General features: G+C 43.7%; 1 protein-coding gene across 1 annotated transcript in view; it reads left to right on the forward strand.

The window, feature by feature from the left end:
• LTV1 (LTV1 ribosome biogenesis factor) overlaps positions 1 to 26,496 on the forward strand; it is a 64,870-nt gene that overhangs the window by 21,317 nt on the left and 17,057 nt on the right. Inside the window, exons 3-5 of the mRNA XM_053460878.1 lie at positions 8,595 to 8,774; positions 20,476 to 20,563; positions 21,479 to 21,605. Of these exons, the coding sequence (XP_053316853.1) occupies positions 8,595 to 8,774; positions 20,476 to 20,563; positions 21,479 to 21,605 (395 nt within the window). The remainder of the gene's footprint in view (positions 1 to 8,594; positions 8,775 to 20,475; positions 20,564 to 21,478; positions 21,606 to 26,496) is intronic.

Raw genomic sequence — 26,496 nt, forward strand, 5'->3', positions numbered from 1 at the left:
AAATTTGGAATTTTCAGAAATTGGTTTCCTGGGCCCATATCCCATTTGGGACATTTTGGAAGCCCCCCACTGTAAATTACCCCATAAAAGTATATATTTATGAACAGTAGACGAGTCAAGGTGTTCAACTAGGGTAGTTTTGACAGTTTTCAGCCAGCCATTTCTTCACTGATGTCTGCCAAACTTCACAGGGAAATTATTTTATTGCGTTTTTAACGCATAAATTTCAATCTTGCAATTTATTTCTTGCACAGCATATGTGTAACACTGGAAGAAAACACCACATTTTGTTCACCAACATCCCCCGGTTCCAACAAGGCCTCACATGCACGGTTCGTGCATTTTTTGAGGAAGCTATGAGGGCAAAACTGGAACATGTGCATTTACATTTTTTAAAATATTTTTTTTTTTATCAGATTACTTGTAAGTGAGAGGTTTAGGCCGCTGACATCAATCAGGGAGACTGATCAATAATCAGCGACTTAAAATGTCACCGACAAGTGATCAGGTAATAATTATGATTTTTTCATTTATTAATAATTTGTTTTTTCATAATTACCCTAGATGACCCCTCTCTCTTTGTAGAGCAGGGTCATCCGTGGGCTGCCATAATGATCCGATCACTCCTATTGGCCAGGAGCGATCTGATCAGCCCAGCCCAGCATTTGACCTGGAAGCACCCTGGACTTTCAGGTCAGTGCTGTTATTTTTTTTTTATTATTATTATTTTTTACATTTTTTTTTTAACTTTCAATGCTGATGCTCCATTGAAGCACAGCATTGACTGATATTTAGTCCCCACAAGCTTGTGGGGACTAATATTAACCCCTGCAATGCTGCGATGGGGGTCATACACAATCGCAGCATTGAAGGGGTTAATTGAGGAAGAGGGGGTTAGGGGTTAACTGAGGAAGGGGGGGGCTGGTCTCCACACTCACTTGTGTGGGGACCCATTCAACACACCACCCCCTTCCCTGAAGCTGCCTGTGGCAGCTGAAACCCCGATTGCAGATTTTTCTGCAATCGCGGTTTCTGCGTAGAGAATCACTCCGTGGGAGTGATCGTAGGCTTGGGGGTGGGCTCTGAGCGGCTCTGCTGGGCAGACAGCAGCAGCAGCGCCCCCACGATCGCCACGATTGTGGCGATGTGGGGGCGGTTTTTGGAGGAGACGTACCTGGTACGTCCCGGTCTACCGGTGACTGTTAACCAGGAAGTACCAGGTACATCCCGGTCCTGAAGGGGTTAATGTAATTATGCTTATTTTCCCCAACATGGGATTAGCTCTGAAAATTATCTGTATTATTTGGTTCTATATAGCACTTTATAGCATTGGCACTTTAATGCATTGATCTACCTAATGTTTTAATAATGGCATGATAATGTAACTAGGGCTGCAACTAACAATTATTTTAATAATCGATTAGTTGGCCGATTATTTTGTCGATTAATCGGATAAAAAAATACATTATTTTAAATTGAAGAAAAATTGCAATAAAAAACGTACAATTTACACTTTCATCTCTTTATTGCAATGGCCTCTCTCTATTCACCTTCTTATTTTACTGACATAATAAAAGCTACAAGAACCCAAACAGTGTTTCTCAAACTAGGTTTTAATACAAAGTTATTAGTAAATATTAATTCATGTTAACTATTTTTCATATTTAATAAAAACTGAAAAAAAAGCCTTGTTTAAATTTTTTTTATTTACCAAACTGCCCCCAGTTATGCACATCTGACCCCCAGCTTGCCACTCTGCCCCCATATATGCCTTATACCTTTTATATGCCAGATTCCACTGTGCCCCCTGATATGCCTTATACTCCTTATATGCCAGTGATATGCCACTGAGCCCCCTGATATACCTTTTACCCCAGATATGTTTATGCCCCCCCTGATATGCCTAATATCCATATGCCTTATACCCCCTATATGCCTTAAAAATTCATAATACCCCCCATACACCACTATAACTTACCCATACACCACTCTGGCTGCTCCTCCTCCCATACACCACTCTGGCTCCTCCCCCTCCCATACACCACTCTGGCTCCTCCCCCCTCTCATACTCCACTCTGCCTCCTCCTCCCTCCCATACACCACTCTGCCTCCTCCCCCCTCCCATACACCACTTTGGCTCCTCCCCTCCCATACATCACTTTGCCTCCTCCCCCTCCCATACATCACTTTGCCTCCTCCCCCTCCCATATACCACTCTGCCTCCTCCCCTCCCATACATCACTTTGGCTCCTCCCCCTCCCATACTCCACTCTGCCTCCTCCCATACACCACTCTGGCTCCTCCCCCTCCCTTACATCACGTTGGCTCCTCCCCCTCCCATACATCACTTTGCCTCCTCCCCCCCTTCCATACTCCACTCTGCCTCCTCCCCCCTCCCATACTCCACTCTGCCTCCTGTGAACCTCCGTTTCTGACAAGACACCAGGGAGCCGGGTAGAGAGGCAGAGTGGTGTATGAGAGGGGGAGGAGCCAGAGTGGTGTATATTGGAGGGTGGCTCCCATACACCCCTCTGACTCCTCCCCCCTCCCATACACCGCTCTGCCTCTCTACCCGGCAGGCAAAAAAGTACCAATGTTCCACGTGAAACAATCAAATAATAAAATTAATACTTCCCCACACTAAAAACAGCTTCCATAAACACTCTTCCTGAAGTGTATACGAAAATCAACAGCAAACAATGGAGCGCATATACATGGGGGAAAGAAACAGACACCAATAGTGTAATATGTAGATCAAATAAAAATAAAATCAAATATAAGATCCACTCACAAACGGGTCGAAAATATGAGGCTCATCAAAATACGGACTCTGGATAAACTTGAATGTGGAGAGCTGTAAAACCAAGGAGAACCACAATGGTGCAGTATCTTAAAGCCGCAAAAAGATGAATCAAACATGCACTTACATCAAAGAAGTGGCACAACTCAACGAGTAATGTGCAAAAGCCTGATGTGTAGGAAACTCCGGTAGACAGCTGTGAGATATCAATATTTATTGGTCTCGACGCGTTTCGCCGATAGCACGTCGGCTTCTTCAGGAGACAATAAGCAAAAACGAGTAAAATCAGCTTAAAAACCCGGCAGATCCAGATCATTGTAAGATCCGGATCTTTGAACGACTCTCTGCCTTCATTGGCATTCTAATCATTCAGAGAATATCACCATACTGTTATAAATAATACATTAATAATCACTGCCCCCAGGATTTACATTCCCCTTTACCTGCAACTGCACCTTAAGCTAACTTTTATTAAATTAATTATATTAACCCTCACCATTAAATTAACCCTAAACACCCCATCACCCATGACTGCCCCTAAAATTAACACTTAACACCCCATCAACCATGACTGCCCTTAAAATTAACTCTTAACACCCCATTAACCATAACTGCCCCTAAATTAACCCTAAACACCCCGTTAAGCATAATTGCCCCCAAATTAACCCTAAACACCTCATTAAGCATAACTGCCCCTAAATTAACACTAAACACCCCATTAAGCATAACTGCCCCTAAATTAACACTAAAGACCCCATCAACCATACCAATTTATTAGGTAATTTATCTGGAGTATATGCAATTAATGTAGGGGCAGTTATGGTTAATGGAGTATTTAGGGTTAATTTCAGGGGCCGTTATGGTTAATGGGGTCTTTAGGGTTAATTTCAGGGGCCGTTATGGTTAATGGGATCTTTACGGTTAATTTCAGGGGCAGTTATGGTTGATGGGGTATAAGGGTTAATTTTATGCTGATGACTGAGGGTTAATTTAATTAATTTAATAAAGTTAACTGTAGGTGCAGTTATAGGTAAATGGGGGCAAACTCAGGGGAATCTAAATCCTGGGGGCAGTGTGAACATTATTAATGTATTTATTTATAAAAGTATGGTATCAGTAATATTCTCTGAATGATTCGAATCTCTGTAAGATTTGGATCCTTGTAAGATCCGGATCCCTGTAAGATTCGGTTCATTCGACTCTTTGAACGACTCTCTGACTCTGAGTCATCGTTCCTGTGTGAATTAATGAGCTGTAACCTGACCCCAGAGTCTGTGTCTGAGTGCTCTGCAGATGACTCACAGCTCTAGGATCAGGTTACAGCTGCATGATTCACAGACTGAACCGCTACAAATGAATCGTTCAGTCTAGTGAACCGATTCATCCGGATCACTAAAAAGAACCGGATCAAATGAACGATTCGTTCATGATCCGGACATCACTACCCAGAAGGCCAGAACCACGTGGCTGTGACACTCATCTAACTGTAAGTATAAAATTAATATTTGGGCTGCTGAAAGTTAGGGGAGGTGGGGGTTAATTTAGAGGCAGTTATGGTTAATGGTGTGTTTAGGGGCAGCTATGGTTAATGGGGTGTTTAGGGGTAATTTAGGGACAGCTATGGTTAATAGGGTGTTTAGGGTTAATTTAGGGGCAGCTATGGTTAATGGGGTGTTTGGGGTTAATGGGGTGTTTGGGGTTAATTTAGGGGCTGTTGTGGTTGATGGGGGTCTTTAGGGTTAATTTAGGGGATGCTGTGGTTAATGGTGTGTTTAGGGTTAATTTAGGGTAGTTATGTTTGATGGGGTATTTAGAGTTAATTTAGGGGTAGTTATTGTTAATGGGGTGTTTAGGGTTAATTTAATGATGAGGACTGAGGGTTAATTTGATTAATTTAATAAAGTTAACTTAAGGTGCAGTTAGAGGTAAAGGGGGGCAGACTAAGGGGAATCTAAATCCTGGGGGCAGTGAAGATTAACCCAGTACTTATTTATAAAAGTATGGTGTCGGTGTGCTGTGAACAGGTCTGTGACTCTATGAGGGCACTATGAGATATCTGGGGGGTATAAGGCATATACGGTATATAAGGCATATGTGAGGAGGGCAGCGTGGCATGTCTGGGGAGGATGGAGTGGTGTATCAGGGGGTATAAGGCATATCAGGCACAGTGGCATATGTGGGAGGCAGCATGACATGTCTGGGAGGCAGCGTGGCAAGCCTGGGCTCAAGTGTGCATAAATTGGGGGGGCTGGTTGGGAAATAAAGACAAGAAATGCATTTTATCAAACTTTTTTTTTATTCTGCTGTTTGTATTTAACATCATTTGCTTATTAAATTATTTTAAATGTACATTTTTTTTATCCGATTAATCGAAAAAATAATCGGCCAACTAATCGAAAATAATCGTTAGTTGCAGCCCTACATTTTACACGTTCTTGCCGCGGCTAATAACACCATAAATGCGGTCTAAAGATCTCCGGACGTACTTGTTGAACAACAAGGGGAACGTCATGCTGCCTTGCCGATTCCGTATGATTACGCAACCAAGCATCCGATGAGAGTAAAGAACAAACGGACTGGCAGCCAGACGAGATGATGCACGCGACTATGTAATCGCGTACACGGCGCAGACAACGTTTGGGCAGACCAGCAGCCGGATTGGATGCGCGATGACACGAGACGGCCGAAACCCGGAAGTAAACGAGTATTTAATCAAGGCACGGGCTTGAAACACATCAATTTATTCTCACTGACTACGCATACCAATCCATTTGACTTTTTCTCCTGAAGAAGCCAGCGGACTACTGACAAAACGCATAGAGAGAGTTTCCTTACCACTATAACAGCGATATTTGGGACTGGTTTTGGTTTACATTGTGTTTTTGCACACTATTTATGTATAGTCGTGCCTCTTCCAACTGTAAGTGTAGCCAGACCTCTCTATTCCTGTTTTGTGATGATATTGCACCATTTTTGTTCTCCTTGTTTTTATAGATTTTAGAAGCCATTTAATTCTGCTGATAATCTACTGAACCTCTGATGAGCTTGCTTTATCCAACGTGTTTGTGAGTGGATCTTACAACCCCCTTTTTTTTTTTATTTTTTTCCCATTTGTGTGTTCATACTACACTATTATTGTTGTTTCTTTTCTCCCCATTTATATGTGCTCCATGGTTGTCATATTGTGTTAAATATCCTCAGGAAGAGTGTTATTGGAAGTTGCTTTTCTGGGGAGTATTTATTACTATTACATTTTTTTCATATTCTCACACGTGGAATTTGGGTTGTTTTTCTCCTACTTCCATAATTTATCATGAGGAAGTGTAAGCATGATAGACAAAAGGTGGCAATCTACATGATCTTCCTCATTTTTAAAAAGGAACTCCACGGAGCAAAAACATTTCTGCAATTTCAGCTCCCGTTGATTTCCGAGGATTTGACTTCTGATGCACCTGGCCCTTCAGCAGTTCCAGGAGTGGGAAGGACTGCTGAAGCCCAATTCATCTATAACATCCTCCAACTACCACAACGAGAAACCCCCAAAGGGAATGCCAAGTGTGCGTAAGGAAAGGCAAAAGGAAGGACGCTTCCCAGCCAGTATTCTGTGTTGGCAAATGCTTTTGGGAGGACCATGCAGCTCTCGTTCACCCCCCAGCAGCTGCTGATTCTTAACCTCCATCTGCTGCCGACTGTTAACCCAATCAAAATCAAGTGGTCAAAATGTCACATTTGATATTCTGAAAAGTGCATATCACCTAAAGGCCCTTATAACTACAGAATAGAATGGTACATGCATATACTGGGTGGCACAGCTGTACTGGGGGTTACAGCAGAATGGAAAATGGGAGTGTTTGTGGCAGAATTACCCACCAGGTGGACACAATTCACTCACAAAGATAAAATTTTGGTAAAAAGAGGTAAAAATCTCACTAAAAGCTTTGGCAGGAAAAGATTAAAAATGCCACTTGCCACGTATCCTTGGGAGTTTACTATTGGAAACAGACTGGCAAGATACCCCTCGTCTTATATTAAAGGTCGTCTCATAATCAGACGTCAAATAGAAGTCTGACAACAGGACTAAGATCCAGATCCCCCGTAGCGCTGCAGGGCACCCGGATCCTCCTCTCTGACAGCCGGTGGATGTCTGCACAGTGCACACAGACAACCTCCGCTGCTGCCGGCGCTTTCTCTGGGGCAGAATTAACGTCCAGCAGCAGTGGAGGTTGTCTATGCGCATCGCGCAGACGTTCACTGGCTGCCCCCACTTGACACCAGGGAATCTGGAGCACGGGTGTCACGAACGGGGTCTATACAGATGACGGTAATGACCCAAAGCGCCCAATGAGTTTCAGGAGTCACCGTGCAAGAGAGGAGTAACGGTGGACCAGATGCAGGGTAACCACACTTCCCTGAGTGTTGGGCCATACCAGGACGCTGAAATAGCAGCGGGGGGTATCCAGTACTGATAACAGGATATAGAGATATCTTGCAGCTAAGGACAGAACCAAAAGAGTAGAAACGGGTTGCAGAATCAGAAGTACAGGTTACAGGGACAGGCTACACAGAAGATCCGACATAGGAAATAGGACAGGATGCCCCTCTCCCGGGGCAAAGGACAGGACAACAGAGTACAGGGCTGACAAGACTGACCAGGTTACACATGACAGGACTATACAGGAATAACTGGACTGAACAGGGCAGACTAGACAAGGACATGAATAGAACCCCTTTCTAAGATAACAAGATTGGAGATTCAGTCACATATTATGGCCATAGTATGCTTAGCCCACCACTATGCCAAAGTACTCCGATATATCGGTGGGTCCTAACACTAAACCCTGCCAACCGAATTACTAATAAACAAACTAAACATTGAATCTAAACACACATCAGAGAAAGACATAACTATAGACTGCAGACTGAGACAAACATAACGGGTGGGGGACACCTTATAAAGGGAACAGAAGCTGAAGCTAAGGGCAGGACTGGAGTCAGAAGTTCAGGAGAGAGCATAAGGAAATCCAGGAATGGATTGTAGCGAGACAGGGGAAACCAGAGAGATTCAGATCCGCAGCCTGGATGGGGCGTGACAACGGGGGACAGGTCTAAGGATGTGTCGGGGGGGTGTAAGGCATAGCAGGGGGGCAAATAGAGGTGAATAAGGCATATCTGGGGGGCAGATTGGTAAATAGTGGGTATAAGGCATATAAGGGAGGCAGTGGCATATAGAGGGGAATAAGGCATATCTGGGGGGGCAAAGGGGCATATAGGGGATATAGGGCATATCTGGGGCAGAGTATCAAACCATGGGGCAGATGTGCATAACTGGGGGGGGCAGGTTGGCAAATAGAATGAAATGAAAACAAAAAATGCATATTAATCATATCATAGTTTTTATTAAATATATTTTTTTATTAAATATAAAAAAATAGTTTTACATGTGAATATTTACTAATAACTTTTTTCTTATAGGGTAGTCTTATATTCAGGCTCTTTCTTTTTTTTCTAAATTAATATTAACATTTGGGGGGTCGTCTTATTATCGAGCAAATATGGTACATGGGAATCCTAGGTACGTGGGGTATTTTCAGTATCAGGATAAATACATGAATGTATTTTGAGGTAGTTTTCTTTAGCGGCACTAGTTTTCTGTAAGTGTTATTTCCCAAATAAATAGGATGACTATTACTGTGTGAGATGTTTATTAAATAGTTTATATTAAGGAAAAGTGCAGTACAAACAGTGAGGCTTAAGTTTTTTTTTGTTTGTTTTTTTTTCTTCATTTTGTTCTCAGGTAGAGACGGAAAAAAGAAAAGAAGAACAGAGAAAGTTTGGTGTCTTTTTTGATGATGACTACAATTACCTACAGCATCTTAAAGACGTGGGCCCAGCAGAGCTTGTGCCTGGTGGTGGGAGCAGGCCACAAAACCAGCTCATTGAAATAGAACAGGAAGAAGAAATAGAACATATAGCAGTAAGTGTCTCTAAGCTCTTTCCCCTTGACTTACTTGAATTGATAATTATCCATGGTAAGGAAATTTCACTCTTGTTTTTCAATTGTCATTTTGCTTTGCTGCACAAGATGAATAAAATTACTTATGAAAACGTGGTTAATTTACATCTTACAGCATTAACCATGCAAAAAGCACTGAAGCCGCGCGCCGTAATATGATGTCATATCCTGGCGCTCAGCAGTGACGCCGCGTGCAACCGGATAGAGGCCTTGTGCGCTCCTATCACAGGACCTTTAGCAAGCTAAAGGAATTAGAAAAGTGCATGGGAGGGAGACAGTGAGAAGGGGGGGGTTACAGCTAAACACAAGCACCGCAGAAATATTAAAACAGCCGTTATCACAAAGGGTACAAAAAATAAAATCAGCTATTGTCACAAAGGGATTAAACTAGGGCTGCAACAACTAATCGATAAAATCGATGATAATCGATAATGAAATTCGTTGGCAACGAATTTCATTATCGATTAGTTGAATCGATTTATATCGATTATAAAATGAGTGTTTTTTCAGAGCAAATGCTCTGAAAAATAACCCTCGTGTTTATAATCCGTTTAGTGTGACTCACAGGAGTCACAGCAGCAGTTGCTACTTACAGTTCCTCCCTGCAGTCACTGCCGATTGGCCCGCCCACTTCCTTTTTCCAGTCCCTCCCTGCAATCGCTGCTGGAGAAAGAAAGGGACGGGGCCAATCGGCAGTGGCTGTGACACTCATCTAACTGTTAGTATAAAATTGATATTTGGGCTGCTGAAAGTTAGGGGAGGTGGGGGTTAATTTAGGGGCAGTTATAGTTAATGGGGTGCTTAGGGTTAACTTAGGGGCAGGTATAGTTAATGGGGTGTTTAGGGTTAACTTAGGGGCAGTTATAGTTAATGGGGTATTTAGGGGCAGTTATAGTTAATGGGGTGTTTAGGGTTAATTTAGGGGCAGTGGTGATGGGGTGTTTAGGGTTAATTTAGGGGCAGTTGTGGTTGATGGGGTGTTTAGGGTTAATTTAGGGGCAGTTGTGGTTGATGGGGTCTTCAGGGTTAATTTAGGGGCAGTTGTGGTTAATGGGGTCTTCTCTTCAGGATTAATTTAATGCTGATGACTGAGGGTTAATTTAATTTAATAAGGTTAACTTAAGGTGCAGTTAGAGGTAAAGGGGGGCAAACTGAGGGGAATCTAAATCCTGGGGCCAGTGAAGATAAACCTTGTATTTATTTATAAAAGTATTGTGTCTGTGAACGAGTCTGCAAATCCTATGAGGGCACTATGGCATATCAGGGGGGTATACGGCATACCTGAGGAGGACGGAGTGACGTATCTGGGGGTATAATTCATATAGGGTATATAAGGCATATGTGGGGAGGGCAGTGTGGCAAGCCTGGGCTCAAATATGCATAATTGGGGGGCAGGTTGGGGAAATAAAAACAAGAAAACATTTTTATTCTGCCGTTTGTTTTTAACATCCTATGTTACTTTATTAAATTTAAAATAAATGAAAAATTTAATTTTTTTATCCGATTAATCGATGAAAATAATCGTTAGTTGCAGCCCTAGATTAAACATGTTCTAACTAAAACACCAATTATTTTTAGCTAGAACCTTATCAAAGCAGTGCAGAAATTAACAATGTATTACAAACACATCACATTAGAAACCTGAATAGTTTCTTAAAAATATCTTGTATAAAACCTTGTGATACTGGTATATTTATCAGTTCCAGGGCACTTTCTTTGGTGATGTTGGATGCAGGAAAAGATGCAGACATGGAAAACTGCTAGTATGGATATACATGGCTGCATCAACTTGGCTAAAGTCAGGCTTTTCAGAAGAGTTCTAACAAAACTCTGCCTGCCTTTGTCTTTGAGCAAGCCTGCTTCCCCCGCCTACTTATGGGTCTTACTAGCCCTCTGCTAGAAGCAGATTCCACATTTAACAGTGTCCGTAACACAGAATGATAATTAAGCTTTTTAGTTTGACATCTGCAGGACATGCAGTGCCCTGGGTTTGTTTTCACATAATGCAGCTGTTTAGGCTCTAGACTGAGAATCTCTGATTCCTCCTACAGCTTTTCTCAGATGGTGTCTGCAGAAGGAGAGACTGCAATAAAACCGTGTTCTGAGCTTACGATATTCTGACAATCATGACATATGGGCTGTTATAGTAGGAGTGTTTTTTTCCCGGTGCATGATCAGAAAGTATCCTATCGGGGGGCGTGGCCTAGCAACGGAGCTGCATGGACGCGTGAGTGTGTAGCTCTGCCAACACGCGAGCATAAAACCGGCTAAAACAGCTTGAACACCGGGTTTTTACCTGCCAGCTTTCTATCTCGGCACTCCTGAGACAGGTGGGATGTCTGCCAGACACCCTAAGAAGACCCCACACAAGCTTACCCCATTACTTCACCAAAGATGCCTGGCACAGTGATAGGCCCCAAGATGGCGGTGAGCCTTCTTTCGCGCCTCAGGCAAATGCTCCAGATGAGGATGAATTGGGCCTCGACCCTGCGGCGACAGTGACTCCAGTGATCCTACGCAGCATGTTGGACTCCATGCAATCCTCAATGACGGATGCCATAAAGGGCATGCTCACTGACCTCAAGTACGACCTGGCCCAGCTAGGCACGCGCACGGAACACATGGAACACAAATTTGAAGACTTTACTTCAACCTTTAATGAACTGGTCGACCGTCACAACATGCTGGAAGACAAATGACACATTGCTCCCCAATCTGGCCGACTTGGAGGATCGCTCCCGTCGGAACAATCTGTGGCTTCGTGGCGTTTCGGAGGATGTACCGGATGGTGAATTAGCGGATTACGCCTGTGAGTCCTTCCTTACTCTCTTACCTGATACCTCGGCTCCAGAGCTTCGTATAGACAGGATCCATAGGATTCCGAAACCGAAATCTCTCCCGTCGACTGTGTCCAGGGATGTGATTCTGCGGCTTCACTATTACTCCACCAAAGAAGCTATTATGCGCCAAGCGCGCCGGCTCTCACCGTTCCCTGCACCGTACACCCAAATTCAATTCTTTGCCGATTTATCCTCCGAGACTCTGACTCGGCGACGCTCCTTTGCTCCAATCACTTTGGCGCTCCGGTCCAATCACATTCCCTACAGATGGGGCTTCCCCACCAAGCTGCTGATTTCCCGGAATGGTGTCCTGCATGTAGCCAAGCTGCATTTGGAGGGCCTACACCTCCTCCAGCGCTGGAATCTAGTCCAGGACGACGAGGACGTCTTGAGCCGTCGAGACCCTGCTTCCGTCCCTCCTAGACCCCCTACGGCGTATGAGCCTCCTAAACCCAGCCGGCAGAGGACGACGCGACAGCACTACTCACGCACACTAAGGATCCAGAGAGGCCCTCTGCGTTGCCTTCGGCGACCCCACCGGTGTCTTCCTGAAGCCCAGCAGCGATTCCAGCGATCCTGTTTCACTCCCTCACCGTTTCGGGGAGTTTTGTCTGTGGACGCTATGCGGGTAGTCTCTCCTGACTGAGGACGGGGCGCGTCTTCCTTCTGGCGACCCGATGCCGTCCTGTTTCGGTTGCAGGGTTGGTGAGCCTGGATGGGCCGTTGCCCTCCTTATTTACTTTTATTTTTGATTTTCATCTGCACGGAGTGTGGTGGACAATGTGTTTTCTTTGCTTTTTGTTTTCTGTGTTCCACCGCTATAGTTGTGGGGGCTAGCCTGTCCCAGATCTCGGGTCCTGATTCTCGTTGCGCTGGGGAGTTCACAGTATTTTATTTTATGTGTTTTTTTTGTTTTTTTTTTCTCATCACTGATCCTTTTGCTGCTCGTTCGTTGCAGCTTTCGCATGGTTTGATCACACACACACACACACTTTTTCTGTTTTTCCCATACATTTTGCGCGTCATATTTCTACCTTCCCTCACTGACCGGAAACTTGGCCTTGTGCCTGGTATTATGGTACTGCTTGTTTAGTTCCTATTTTATATGTGCGCTCCACCTCTGACAAGGGTCTTCACTGTATTTTACACTGCATTGTACTAATGTGCTGTTACGTGTTAGTGCTATGTGTGGTGTACTATGAGTTTTGCCTCAGTGTTCTGACGTCATTATGTTATAATGCGAGCGTGTCAGCAGTTCCTGGGAATTGCTGTTTTCTTGTTTTCTCCCCCTCATGGTAACACTCTCTGGTGGGTGTTCTGTTTTATGCTTTCTCTCATTGTGTGATTACTTAATACCTACAGTAATTGGTTTTCTCATATAGTCTCTGGCTGCTCATTTCTTTCTTTCCTACCTGTCTTTCTTCTTCTTTTTTTTTTCTTTTTTTTTTGTCGTACGTCGGCTGTCCACATGCCGTTCAGGGTCCTCTCTCTCAATGTTAGGGGCTTAAATACACCCCACAAGCGTCATATGCTATTTCATGAACTCAAATCACAGCGGGCAGACATGGTGATGATTCAGGAAACTCACCTGTCCAAATCCAACCATCGCCTGTTAGCGTATAAATTGTATCCTTTGGAATTTCATGTTAGGGCTCCGGGCAAGACAAGGGGGGTAGCTATCCTTCTTAGTAGCAAGGTGAATTTTCAGTTACAATCTCAGACCTGTGACCCTCAGGGCCGTTTTCTGATCCTGCAAGGTTGTATTGATGGCGTCCCTTACACACTGCTGAACCTTTACGCCCCTAACACAGGGCAGCTACCGTTTTTGGATAAAGTTCTTGCTAAGTTACATGATGTGTGGCATGGCAGAGTGATTGTGGGGGGAGATTTCAATTTAATTTCAGCCCCTAGTCAAGATTCCTCGGCTCGTTTATCCTCCAAGTATTTGAAATCGCTGGTTGCCCAAGGGTCCAAGTTTCAGCAATTGCTTCACCAACATTCCCTTTTCGATTCCTGGCGTATCCTCCACCTTATGGATAGGGATTATTCATTCTATTCCACAGTCCACTCCAGCTACTCCAGGATTGACATGCTCCTTGTTGACAAGCTTACCTTGCAGGATGTACAAGCGGCTGACATTGGACATATTACGTGGTCTGACCATGCCCCTGTGTCGATTTCCATCACCAAGGGCTTTGGAGCGGCTCCGTCAGCCAGATGGCGCCTCAATGAAAGTTTACTGCACCAGGCTGATGTTCGTGCGGAGATTGCTACTGCGCTCACACAGTACTTTCAGGACAATGATACCCCATATAATTCCCCGTCCACACTATGGCTTGCTCACAAAGCAGTCATCAGAGGTCACTTAATTAAAATTGCTGCTAGATTGAAGAGACACCGTTTGCGTACCCTGACTGACCTCACTACTCGTCTTACCGCTCTGGAGCTTTCCAACAAGGCGTCATGGTCTGCTGATACGTATGCACAGCTCCGGGACGTTAAGTCGGAACTACACAAGCTCCAACTCCAGCGTACAGAATTTGCCCTCCGTCGGCTACATCTCACCTATTATATGAAGGGCAACAAGGCCGATTCCCTTCTCGCACGTCACCTCCGGATTCAGGAATCTCAGAGTTCTCCCCATCATTTGGTTGACTCACACGGACACAAGATTTTCAATCCTAAAGAGATTGCGGATAAATTTGCGGACTATTATGCATCGCTCTACAACCTTCCTCTACAATCTGACCTTCCTCACCCTCGCTCCGTCGACATATCTGCGTTTCTCGACTCGCTACCTATCCCTAAGCTTCCGCCTCCCCAGTGGGATACTCTGGTTAAACCGCCTTCTACTGAAGAAATTGAACGCACCATTGCCGGCCTCAAGGCCCATAAAGCCCCAGTTTCTCGAATACTTATCGGACTTTCAAAGATATTGTTGCTCCCCGCCTCGGTGCTCTCTTTTCCAATTTCATGAGTACCCAGCATTTTCCGCAGGAGATGTCTGAGGCTACCGTGGTTACTATCCCTAAGCCTGGAAAACCCCCAACATTGTGTGCGAACTATCGGACGATTTCTTTATTGAATACGGATACTAAATTGTATGCAAAATTGCTGGCTAACCGTTTGAATATGTTGCTCCCTTCCCTGATCAAAAACGACCAGGTCGGCTTTATTTTGGGTTGTCAACCTTCGGATAACACGAGGAGGATCATCAATATCACGCACCTAGCTAAGTCGATGAACAAACCTTGTGTCCTCTTGTCCTTGGACGCTGAAAAGTCCTTCGACCGCCTACATTGGGGGTCTGACGTTACAGGCCTTCGGTTTACCAGAGCCCTTTCTTAATGCTGTTCATATCCTGTATGGTGCGCCCTCTGCGAGGGTTTCTTCTTCCGGATTCCTATCCAAGCCGTTCCCGACCCGCAATGGTACGAGGCAGGGTTGCCCCCTCTCTCCCCTCCTCTTCGCTCTGGCGCTGGAACCTCTGGCAATTGCCGTTCGGCATAACCCTAACGTCAGGGGCTTCGACGTGCGGTCTACAGAAACTAAAATATGCCTTTATGCGGACGACATCCTTCTGACGCTCACTGAACCGATGGTCTCTCTCCCAAACCTGCACGCTCTCCTGGAAGCCTTTGGTCGTCTTTCATACTATAAAGTTAACTGGGACAAGACGCAGGCCCTCAATATTGGATATCCCGACCACTTGATTGACGTCCTCTCTAGGAATTTTGCCTACTCGTGGCGTTCCAATTTTATCACCTATTTGGGGGTCCGCATTACCAAAACCGCCGCCTCTTTATTTCGGTCTAATTACTTACCTCTGTGGTCCAAAATATGTCAAGATCTCCAACGGTGGTCAAAGCTGGAACTCTCTTGGATTGGCCGGGTTGTCTCATTCAAAATGAACTCACTCCCAAAGCTGCTGCACCTTTTTCGCACCCTTCCCATCACAGTGCCTACCATTTTTTTTCCGGACTGTCCAGATGCGTTTGTCCAAATTCATCTGGTTGAATAAACGTCCACGGCTTTCCCTTGCACTTTTACAACGGCCTAAACTGCTTGGAGGTCTCGGTGTCCCTAATGTCAAGAATTACTATGTTGCTGCCCACCTAGCGCAGACAATTCTCCTTTTTTCCGACAAGTCGTCGGTGGCATGGGTGGATCAGGAATCTACACTGGCAACTCCGTATACGATGAGAGACTTATTGTGGCTTCCTAAGGCCAGCCAACCTCCACTTCATGATTTGTTGCCTACTACTACAGTGTCTCTGGCGCTGTGGGATAAACACCGTGCTACGCTTCACTTCCCGATGGAACTACACAGCGCTGCTCCGCTATCGGCCTTGAAACCTCTTCTCCCTCATGTGGCCCTTGATTGCTGGATAGACCAAGGAATCGCTTCCATATTTCAGCTCTTCTCTCACGGACACATACAGTCATTTTCGTCTCTCCAGACTCTTTTCGCTCCATAGTCGTGATTTTTTCAAATACCTGCAAATTCGTGATGCCTTGCGTAAAAAAACACCTCAGGGACCCTTTTGCTATGTCTCCCATGACACCAATTGTTGCACTATGCCTAAAAGCGCCTCATGTCTCTCACACTATTTCCCTATGTTACTTGGCTCTGATGGGTCACAGGTCTGAGGTCAAGCTCCCGTACATGCTGCAATGGGAGAAGGAGATTGGGTCCACGTATGACGTTCAGGTGTGGTATCACGCTCTCTCTGCCTTTCAGGGAGTTTCTAAGAACGTCGCGCACTTTGAAACTAACCGCAAGGTTCTGTTCCGCTGGTATTTTGTGCCCTCCAAGCTAGCTACCATGTTTCCTTCAGCCTCCTCTCTATGCTGGAGAGGTTGTGGTAAAGTTGGTACGATGTTGCACGTCTGGTGGAGCTGCCCGGTGCTCTGTCCCTTCTGGGCTGACGTCTTTACTCTTATTACTACCTTGCTTGCCATCCCGATGGAGCAGGTGGTTGAGGTAGCTCTTTTAGACATGTTTCCCCGATCTTTACGACATACACAAAGAAAACTCCTAGCACACGTGTTGAATGCGGCTAAGTTCTGTATAGCCTGCAAATGGAAGGAGACTTCTCCCCCTACTATTCAAGACGTTCTGTATTCCATCACAACGACTCGCACCTATGAGTACATGGCTCACTCAGCCACCAATACCACACACATCTTCCAATCCACCTGGGAAAGTTGGGATGCATATTACACACACACACATTCTGCCCCACCCCACAGGGTCATGTCTTGGGCACTATGCGTACTCCTTGGCTTGTGAGGGCGACTACTGCCGACTAAGATTCTCCTCTTTTTTTTTCTCTTTTTTTTTTCTTCTTTCCTTCTCTCTCTCTCTCTCTCCCTTCTTCAGCTCTCTCTCCTATCTTTCTCTACCCTGCCAGAGTATGTCTTATTTAGTTTGTTCATCCCGATGGAGCAGGTAATTTCTAAAAGAAAAATGTTTGAGATGTCCTGGTACATGTTATACATGCTGTACATTTTGCTGTACATTTTGTTTGTATTTCTTTGTACATTGTACTCCATTTCTGTCAACTGTGGATGTCTCAATAAAAAATTTCAAGTGAAAAAAAAAAGAAAGTATCCCATCAATCTCTTTGAACTCTTTGCAGTCTGTGAAACTTATTTCTTTAGTGTTGTGTCCCAATCCAAGAAATGGGAAGGAATTCTTAACTCTACTCGGATGTATGCAGGTGCCTGCTAATTTATCTGGATAGGACAACATCCAGGAAAAGCCCTCTAGTTTATCTACTTTGCAAAAAGGGAAGTGTTCAGAGTCAATATTGCCAGTTGGGTTGTGTTAATGATTAGGATGTGTACATGAAGGCTTAAAAGCCTCCTGAGCGATGTGCTCATCTGTGCACAATTACTTGACTATATCAGCTTAAGATCTCTAGCTGAAAATTTATATTTCAGCAAGAGTGCTGCTATCTGTTTTGTATCCTTCCCTGTCACTTTATCTCTCCTACTACATTCTGCCGGGAATGGCATGGGAATTGAAGATTCTTACCTGAGAATGTATTTTCTTTGTAACTAAATGTAATTTACCGGTAACACAATACCAACCTGTCTAACCTCCGCTGCTACCCGGGACTTCCATGACTGAGCACCGAAAGGTCACGTCATGCCGGTGCTCCATCATAGAAGCCCCGGCGGAAGTGTAAGGTAGCAGCGGGGGTTGTCTGTGCGCATTGCGCAGACGTTCACCGGCTGCCAGAGAGGAGGATCCAGGTCCCTTGCAGTGCTGCGGGGACCCTCCTCTCTGGCAGCCGGTGAACGTCTGCGCAATGCGCACAGACAACCCCGCTGCTACCTTACACTTACACCTCCGCTGCTGCTGGCCGGCACTTCCGCTGGGTCTTTTATGGTGGAGCACCGGAAGGTTATGTCACGCCAGCACTCCGTCATAGAAGTGCCGGCAGCAGTGGAGGTTCTCTGCGCGCATCGTGCAGACGTCAGCCGGCTGCCAGAGAGCAGGATCCAGGCTCCCCGCAGTGCTACGAGGCGGGGGTTTTTGATCTTAGTCTTGTAGTCAGACCTCTATTTGAGGTCCAATTATAAGACGAGGGGTAATTTTTCTCTGGAAAAAACCTTGTCTTATAATCGAGCAAATACAGTAATTTTAGTCTTCCATTTAGGGCTGCAACAACTAATCGATAATAATCGATAATGAAGATCGTTGCCGACGAATTTCATTATCGATTAGTTGAATCGATTTTTACACATTATAAAATGAGGGTTTTTTCGGAGCAAACGCTCTGAAAAATACCCCTCGTTATATAATCCGTTTCAGTGACTCACAGCAGCAGCTCCTACTTACCAGTCCCTCCCTGTAATCACTTTGACAACTGGCCCCGCCCCTTCTTCCAGAACCACATGGCTGTGACACCCATCTAACTAAGTATGAAATTAATATTTGGGCTGCTGAAAGTTAGGGGAGGTGGGGGTTAATTTAGGGGCAGTTATGGTTAATAGGGTGTTTAGGGTTAATTTAGGGGCAGCTGTGGTTAATGGAGTGTTTAGGGTTAATTTAGGGGCAGCTATGGTTAATGGAGTGTTTAGGGTTAATTTAATGATGACTGAGGGTTAATTTAATTAATTTAATAAAGTTAACTTAAGGTGCAGTTAGGGGTAAAGGGGGGGGGAAACTAAGGGGAATCTAAATCCTGGGGGCAGTGAAGATTAACCCAGTACTTATTTATAAAAGTATGATGTCGGTGTGATGCGAACGGGTCTGTGACTCTGAGGGGACTGAGATATCTGGGGATATAAGGCATATAGGGTATATAAGGCATATGTGGGGAGGGCAGTGTGGCATGTCTGGGGAGGACGGAGTGGTGTATCAGGGTGTATAAGGCATATCTGGGGGTAGAGTGGAGTGGCATATGTGGGGAGGGCAGCATGGCATGTCTGGGAGGCAGTGTGGTATGTCTGGGGAGGATGGAGTGGTGTATCAGGAGGTATAAGGCATATCGGGGGGCCACAGTGGCATATGTGGGGGTAGAGTGGAGTGGCATATGTTGGGGTGGAGTGGCATATGTGGGGGTAGAGTGGAGTGGCATATGTGGGGGGCAGCGTGGAGTGGAATATGTGGGGTGCAGTGTGGCATGTCTGGGGTGCAGCGTGGCATGTCTGGGGTGCAGCGTGGCATGTCTGGGGTGCAGCGTGGCATGTCTGGGCTCAAATGTGCATAAATTGGGGGGGGCTGGTTGGGAAATAAAGACAAGAAATGCATTTTATCGAAGTTTTTTTTATTCTGCTGTTTTTATTTAACATCATTTGTTTATTAAATTATTTTAAACAAATGAAAAATGTACATTCATTTTTTTTATCCGATTAATCGAATAAATAATCGGCCAACTAATCGATTATGAAAATAATCGTTAGTTGCAGCCCTACTTCCATTCTTGTCACCTTGTGTCCGAGCTTTTATATTGTGTTATTTCTGGCTTTGACCCGGCACAGAAAAAGGATTGTGAATATGTGATTTTAGTGTGATGTTTGCAAGGTGTGTTTATGACTACAGCAACAATGGCGATCAGCCAGACCAGATTGTTTATAATGTTGATAACTTGACTTGTGGATTCGGGTTCGTACAGATTGCAAATTTACGAATATTGGTAAATTTGGCAATTTGTACGAAGCTCCAAAAACGAGGCCAGACCCCCCGGGATTCAGGGGAAAAGCTAAGCAAAAAGCTCCAAATTCTCATCCGACATTAGTGGGTCGGCATTCACTCACACTCTCTCACATTAACTCTGTTTCCCTGCTTTCTCTGCTGACTACTTTAGCGTCCGCATCTTCTTTATCTCCATCTTCTTCTCCGGGTTGGGGCAGAGGACGTGAGGGCAAAATGATGGTGCTTGCGGTGCCGTCCTCTCTGGGAGGACATCCCCACAGCGCTACCATTTTGGCCGAAGTTACCGGTTATGTCCGCAGAGATGCGGATGGAAGAAAGATTAAGGATTAAAGAGAGAAGAGAAGTGGGAGAATAAAAGATGAAGAAGCAGCAGATGCAGAAGTGGTCAGCAGAGACGGTAGGGAAACGGAGAGTGAATGTGGGCAAACCGAATGGGCAGGCCCATTTGCAAATGTCTAGTGATGACTAGACCAGTTTGTTGTTTTTTTTTTTTTGTTTTTTTTTTTTACGTAACCTTGTTTACTGATTTGCTGGTCAGAATATGTCAGTGTCTGCCAGACTTACACCAAAGGCAGGATGCCATTTGTCATCGAAATGAGGATATAAACAACAATTGAGCAAGTACTGAACAACAATTTCTTTCTTTTATTAGGCTCCATCTATAAATTTACCTTCATCAGTTTTTGCATCAGAATTTGAAGAAGATGTTGGTCTGTTAAACAAAGCTGCCCCTCTTCGAGGTTAGTAGTACCAAATCTTTATCATTAATGTTCTGTAAGTAAAATGGCTACAAGACATCCCAATCCAGCTTTTAATGTAATTCACATCAGTGGGAGGTGTTTCTCAGACATTGGAGTCAAAACTGGAAAGTGGGCGTTTCATTTTTTAATCTTTTTAAATATGTTTTTATCAGATTACTTGTGACAAGTTTAGGATGCCAAAATAAAGAAGCAGAGGCTCAGCACTTCAAATAATAAGGTGAGTTTATTTCTGTGTGAAATAAACTCACCTTATTATTTGAAGTGCTGAGCCTCTGCTTCTTTATTTTGGATTTATTGAGGGACTTGGTGGTACCCTGGCTCGTGCACCATTTCACTGCTGAGTGCTGCATTCCAACCTCTCTTTTTGTGTAAGTTTAGGATGCCAACATTGATCAGGGAGACCGATTGATCAGCTACTTAAAATGTCAGACATTGAAGAGGTTAATGCTGGTCTGATGCTCCATGAGAGGGTCAACCCCTTAAGTGCTGCGATCGCTGCATTTTATGAAAAACTGATTTTGAGCCGACCAAATCACTACATGGGAGTGATTGAAGGCTCGGGGCGGGCTCTGATGGGCTGTGCTGTCTGCTCAGACACCCGGGCAAACAGCAGCAGCAGCGCCCCCACGATCACCACGATTGTGGCAATGTGGGGGCATTATTTTGAGATGACGTACCTGGTACGTCCCGGTCTGAGGGTGACGTGACCAGAAAGTACCAGGTACGTCCCGTCTCGAAGGGGTTAAAAGCTCAAACTGTTGAGTAAGATGTTTAATATGATTCTGGTAACAAAAAATGGTTTCTTGAATGCTTTCAAGTTTATAAAATACATTGTTTCAAAATTGTAAAGAAACCATATAGGTCTATTTCAGTTGTTATTTTTTTTAAATTTAGGTCTGTGCTTGGACTTGGATCCAGATATTGTGGCAGCTCTAGATGATGACTTTGATTTTGAAGATCCAGAAAACCAGCTGGATGATGACTTTGTTATTCAAGCCAACGATCCAAGCAGTAGGAACAAGTAGGCATACATTAGACTTCTTTAGTTCATTTGTTCATTTTTGTCTCTATAGTATTGTTTACAAATATTTAACTCTTTATCAGTAACTGCAGTGTCCCAAGACCCTCAACCAGAATGATGACGGTGCTATGGGTTTTATCCCTTGAAAGTGGGTGCACAGATGTATTAAAAAAAATGCCATACTTGTTGAAACCTACATTTTATTTCTGCAACCTAATTATAGAATTAATCTATACCATGTGTATGCATACTTGGCTATTTGTTATTTACTGTCACCCATGCTGTATTTTCAGGAAAAAAATGCAGTTTTAGTTTCATATATATTTTTTGTTAGGGTGAAATTGTGTGTGTGTGTGTGTGTGTGTGTGTGTGTGTATGTATTAGGGCTGCAACTAACTATTATTTTCATAATAGATTAGTTGGCCGATTTTATTTTTTTCAATTAATCGGATAAAAAAATAAATGTAAATTCATTTATTTAAAATTATTTAACCCCTTCGTTCCCCTATAGACGTACCGGGACGTCCAAAAAACGCCCACTGAGAAACCCCTATGGACGTCCCGGTACGTCCAGCCCTTCGTGCAGTGTCAGGGACACATCCCTGCCGCTGCACGGGAGACCAGGCTGACTCCGTTTGACAGCCTGGACTCCCCTCTGGCAGCAGAAGCCGGCATTGCCGGCTTTCTGCTGCCCGATCTTCCGTAACAGCTTCCAGCATGAAAACCGGTAAGCTGTTACAGTTGATAGTGCCCAGTTGCAAACACGCGATCGGGCATTCCCTTCCGGGTTGCGTCACTGCTGACGTAACCCGGAAGGTCATCGGAGGACAGGATATCCCCTGTGGGGATATCCTGCCCTCCGATGAGGCACAGAGACGCTGCGATCTCTATGCAGGTCTGTGAGGACCTGCATAGAGATCACAGTGTGATCGGTGCCGGGGGATCGCGGGGAGGGGAGTGAGAAACCATGTCTCTCACTCCCCCTCCCATCCTGAAAGAGAAAAGCAGAAAAAAAAAAAAGTTAATTCATTTACAAAATAATATTAAATAAATCATTAAAATAATAATATAAATAATACAAAAAAAATTATAATGTGAGCTGTGATGTCATTGTGACATCACTGGCATGTTCAGGAGGTCCCTAGGAGGACCTCTAACCATTTCTGTGTAAAAATAATATATAAAAAAAAATGTAAAAAAATTTATATTTTAAAAAAAAATATATATAAAAAAAGATAATAAAAAAATTATTAAAAAACCTTACTTCCCATTGCCCTAGCATAACATCTAGCCAGTATAACCCTCCTGCCCCCGTTCACAACCCCCAAACCCGTTAAGCCATAGGCATAAAAATTATACAAAATTGTACACCTAATAGTATGCTCCCTGGTGCTGGGAAAGTCTGGAAAATCTATATAAATTGGGTATTTCTGAAATCAGGACACCTGAATTAATAAACTTGGAGGGGATTTTCCATCACTTTACCTAATTTTGTGAGGATTCAGAGGGAAAATGTAAAAAAAAAAATTAGTTTATTTTTCTAATCTTCTCTAGTTTTTACTAAATTTCTCATTCTAAATTTTCAGCTAATCATCCAACTATGGTATCAAATGAAAGCTCTACCTCTCCTTGAAAAAACAATATATAGTTTATATGGGTACACTATTCACAGGAAAAGAGAATCATCGCTAAACCGACATACCCTAAAAATGGCAAAATTGCACTGGGCTTTGAGGTACCAAAAACCCCTGGGATTGAAGGGGTTAATAAACAAGATGTTAAAAACAAACAGCAGATTTAAAAAAACTTTGATTAAAATGCATTTCTTTTTATTTTCCAACCTGCCCCCCAGTTCAGCACATTTGAGCCCAGGCTTGCCCATATATAGTTTATATGGGTACACTATTCACAGGAAAAGAGAATCATCCGACATACATACATATATGTATGTATGTGTGTGTATATATGTATGTGTGTGTTTGTTTATATGTGTATATATGTGTGTGTATATGTGTGTGTGTGTGTATATATGTGTGTGTGTATATATGTGTGTGTGTGTGTATGTGTGTATATCAAACAGTTCAAACTGGTGGTGGTGGTGTGGGGGACATTTTCATGGCACACTTTGGGCCCCTTAGTAACAATTGAGCATCGTTTTAAACGTGACAGCCTTCCTGAGTATTGTTGCTGACCATGTCCATCCCTTTATGACCACAGTGTACCCATCTTCCGATGGCTGCTTCCAGCAGCATAATGCACCATGTCACAAAGCACGCATCATCTCAAACTGGTTTCTTGAACATGACAATGAGTTCACTGTACTCTAATGGCATCCACAGTCACCAGATCTCAATCCAATAGAGCACCTTTGGGATGTGGTGGAACATCATGGATATGCAGCTGACAAATCTGCAGCAACTGTGTGATACCATCATGTCCATATGGACCAAAATCTCTGAGGAATGTTTTCAGCACCTTGTAGGAAGTATTCCACGAAGAATGAAGGCAGTTCTCAAAGGGGGTCCAACCTGGTACTAGCAAGGTGTACCTCATAAAGTGGCCAGTGACTGTGTGTGCGTGTGCGTGTGTGTGTGTGTGTGTGTGTGTGTATATATATACAGTTATGTGAAACAGAAAGTACATATCTTTGAATTATGTGGTTTTACATATCAGGACTTAACAACAACCATCTGTTCCTTAGCAGGTCTAAAAATTGGGTAAATGCAACCTCTGATGAACAATAAAGCATGACATATTATACAGTGTCAGGATGTATTTAACTAAAGTAAAGTAAAAATGGAGAAGGCAATTGTGAATTACTAACTACACCCTTACTGGTTCCATAGGAATTAGGTGCTAAATAACAGAGAGATGCTGCTAAGCAAATGCCCTTGAGTTTTTGATCATCAGCAAGTTTGACCACCTCTATAAAAGCCAAAGTTTGCTGGTCTGTGTTAACACAATGCCAAGACATCAGCAATTATCTTTGAGAACCAATTGTTGCTACCCATCACTATAGGAAGAGGGAAAATGGCCTTATAAAACAATTTAAAGTCCATCTTTCTACACCGAGAAAGATTATTAAAAAGTGGAAAACGTTAAAGATAGTTGTCAATCTTCCCAGGAGTGGACGTACCAGCAAATTCACCCCAAGGTCAGATCGTGCAATGCTCAGAGAAATTTAAAAAAACCAAGAGTTACATCCCAGACTCTACAGCACTCAGCATGTTGAAATGTTAAAGTTCATTACAGGAGAATTAGAAAGACTGAACAAGTATGGTTTCTTTGGAAGGGTTAGCAGGAGAAAGCCTTTCTCTCTCAAAAGAACGTGGCAGCACAGCTTGGGTTTGCAAAGTTGCATCTGAACAAACCACAAGACTTCTGTCTTCTGTGGCGGTACCTTAGGAGTGCTGTGCATAAACAAATGCACACAAACCTCAATGAACTAGGACTGCAACAACTAATCGATAATAATCGATTTATAAAAAGGTTTTTTTCAGAGCACATGCTCTGAAAAACTCCTCTCCTTCTATAACCCAACCTCAAACAGAGATCGGATTATAACACTAGAATCCAGATCCCCCGCAGCGCTGCAGGAGACCTGCGATGCGCACAGACAACCTCCGCCTCTCCCCTCCGCTTCCGCTGGGGATTCTCGGAGGTACATCGTAGAAGCCCCAGCGGAAGTGAAGGGGAGTAACGGAGGCTGTCTGTGCACATCGTGCAGACCCCCACCGGCTGACAAAGAGGAGAATCCAGGTCTCCTGCATAGGATCATCCTCTCTGTCAGCTGGTGGGTGTCTGTGCGATGCACACAGGCAACCTCTGCTACTCCCCTTCACTTCCGCCGGGGCTTCTATGAATGCATGTCGATATTAGGCATATCAGGGGACCATAAGACATATCTGGGGGTATAAGGTATATAAGGGGACACAGTGGAATCTCTGGCATATAGGAGGTATAAGGCATATCTGGGGGCAGAGTGGCAAGCTGGGGGTCAGATGTGCGTAACTGGGGGGACAGTTTCGCAAATAAAAGAAAATATAAACAAGTTTATAGTCAACATAGTTAACATGAATAAATATTTACTAATAACTAAGTATTAAAACCTAGTTTGAGAAACACTGTTTGGGTTCTTGTAGGTTTTATTATGTCAGTAAAATAAGAAGGTGACTAGAGAAATGCCATTGTGATAAAGAGATGAAAGTTTTTTTATTCTGCTAGATTTTTGTTTTCTTATAACACCCAGTTTGTTCATTACATTATTTGAAATAAAATAAAAATTAGCATTTTTTTTTCCGATTAATGGAAAAAATAATCGGCCACTTAATCGATTATTAAAATGATCGTTAGTTGCAGCCCTACGATGGACTGAAGCAACGTTGTAAAGAGTAGGCCAAAACTTCTCCACAATGATGTTAGAGACTGTCCTATTGCTGCTAAAGGTGGTTCTACAAGCTATTGAATCATAAGGTTTACTAAGTTTTTTTACGCAGGGCTTCTCCATTTTGGCTTTGTTTGAATAAACCACAAAACTGTGTAATATGCCATGTGGTGGTGTTCATCTGAGATTGTGTTTACCTAATTTTTAGACCTGCCAAAGAACAAATTTAATCTTATGTGAAACTATAGAATTCAAGGAGGGTGTACTTTTTTCACAATGGATTTCCCAAGGTAAAGTGTTGTAAGGTTGCCACCTAGATCTTACTTTTTGTTTTATTTTTTTTATCGCAAACTAGAATTGTAAGCATAAGAACTTTACCTCTTTACCTAATGTACCGGTATGCCTTAGTCTGTCTATTTTAGGCTTAACATTACACTTGAATGTATGTATTGTAAGAATCGGTACGTAAACCGTTTGGCGCTATATTAATAAAAGTTAATACTGTTT

Source organism: Spea bombifrons, chromosome 3, assembly GCF_027358695.1.
Source record: "Spea bombifrons isolate aSpeBom1 chromosome 3, aSpeBom1.2.pri, whole genome shotgun sequence".
Classification (NCBI taxonomy): domain Eukaryota; kingdom Metazoa; phylum Chordata; class Amphibia; order Anura; family Pelobatidae; genus Spea; species Spea bombifrons.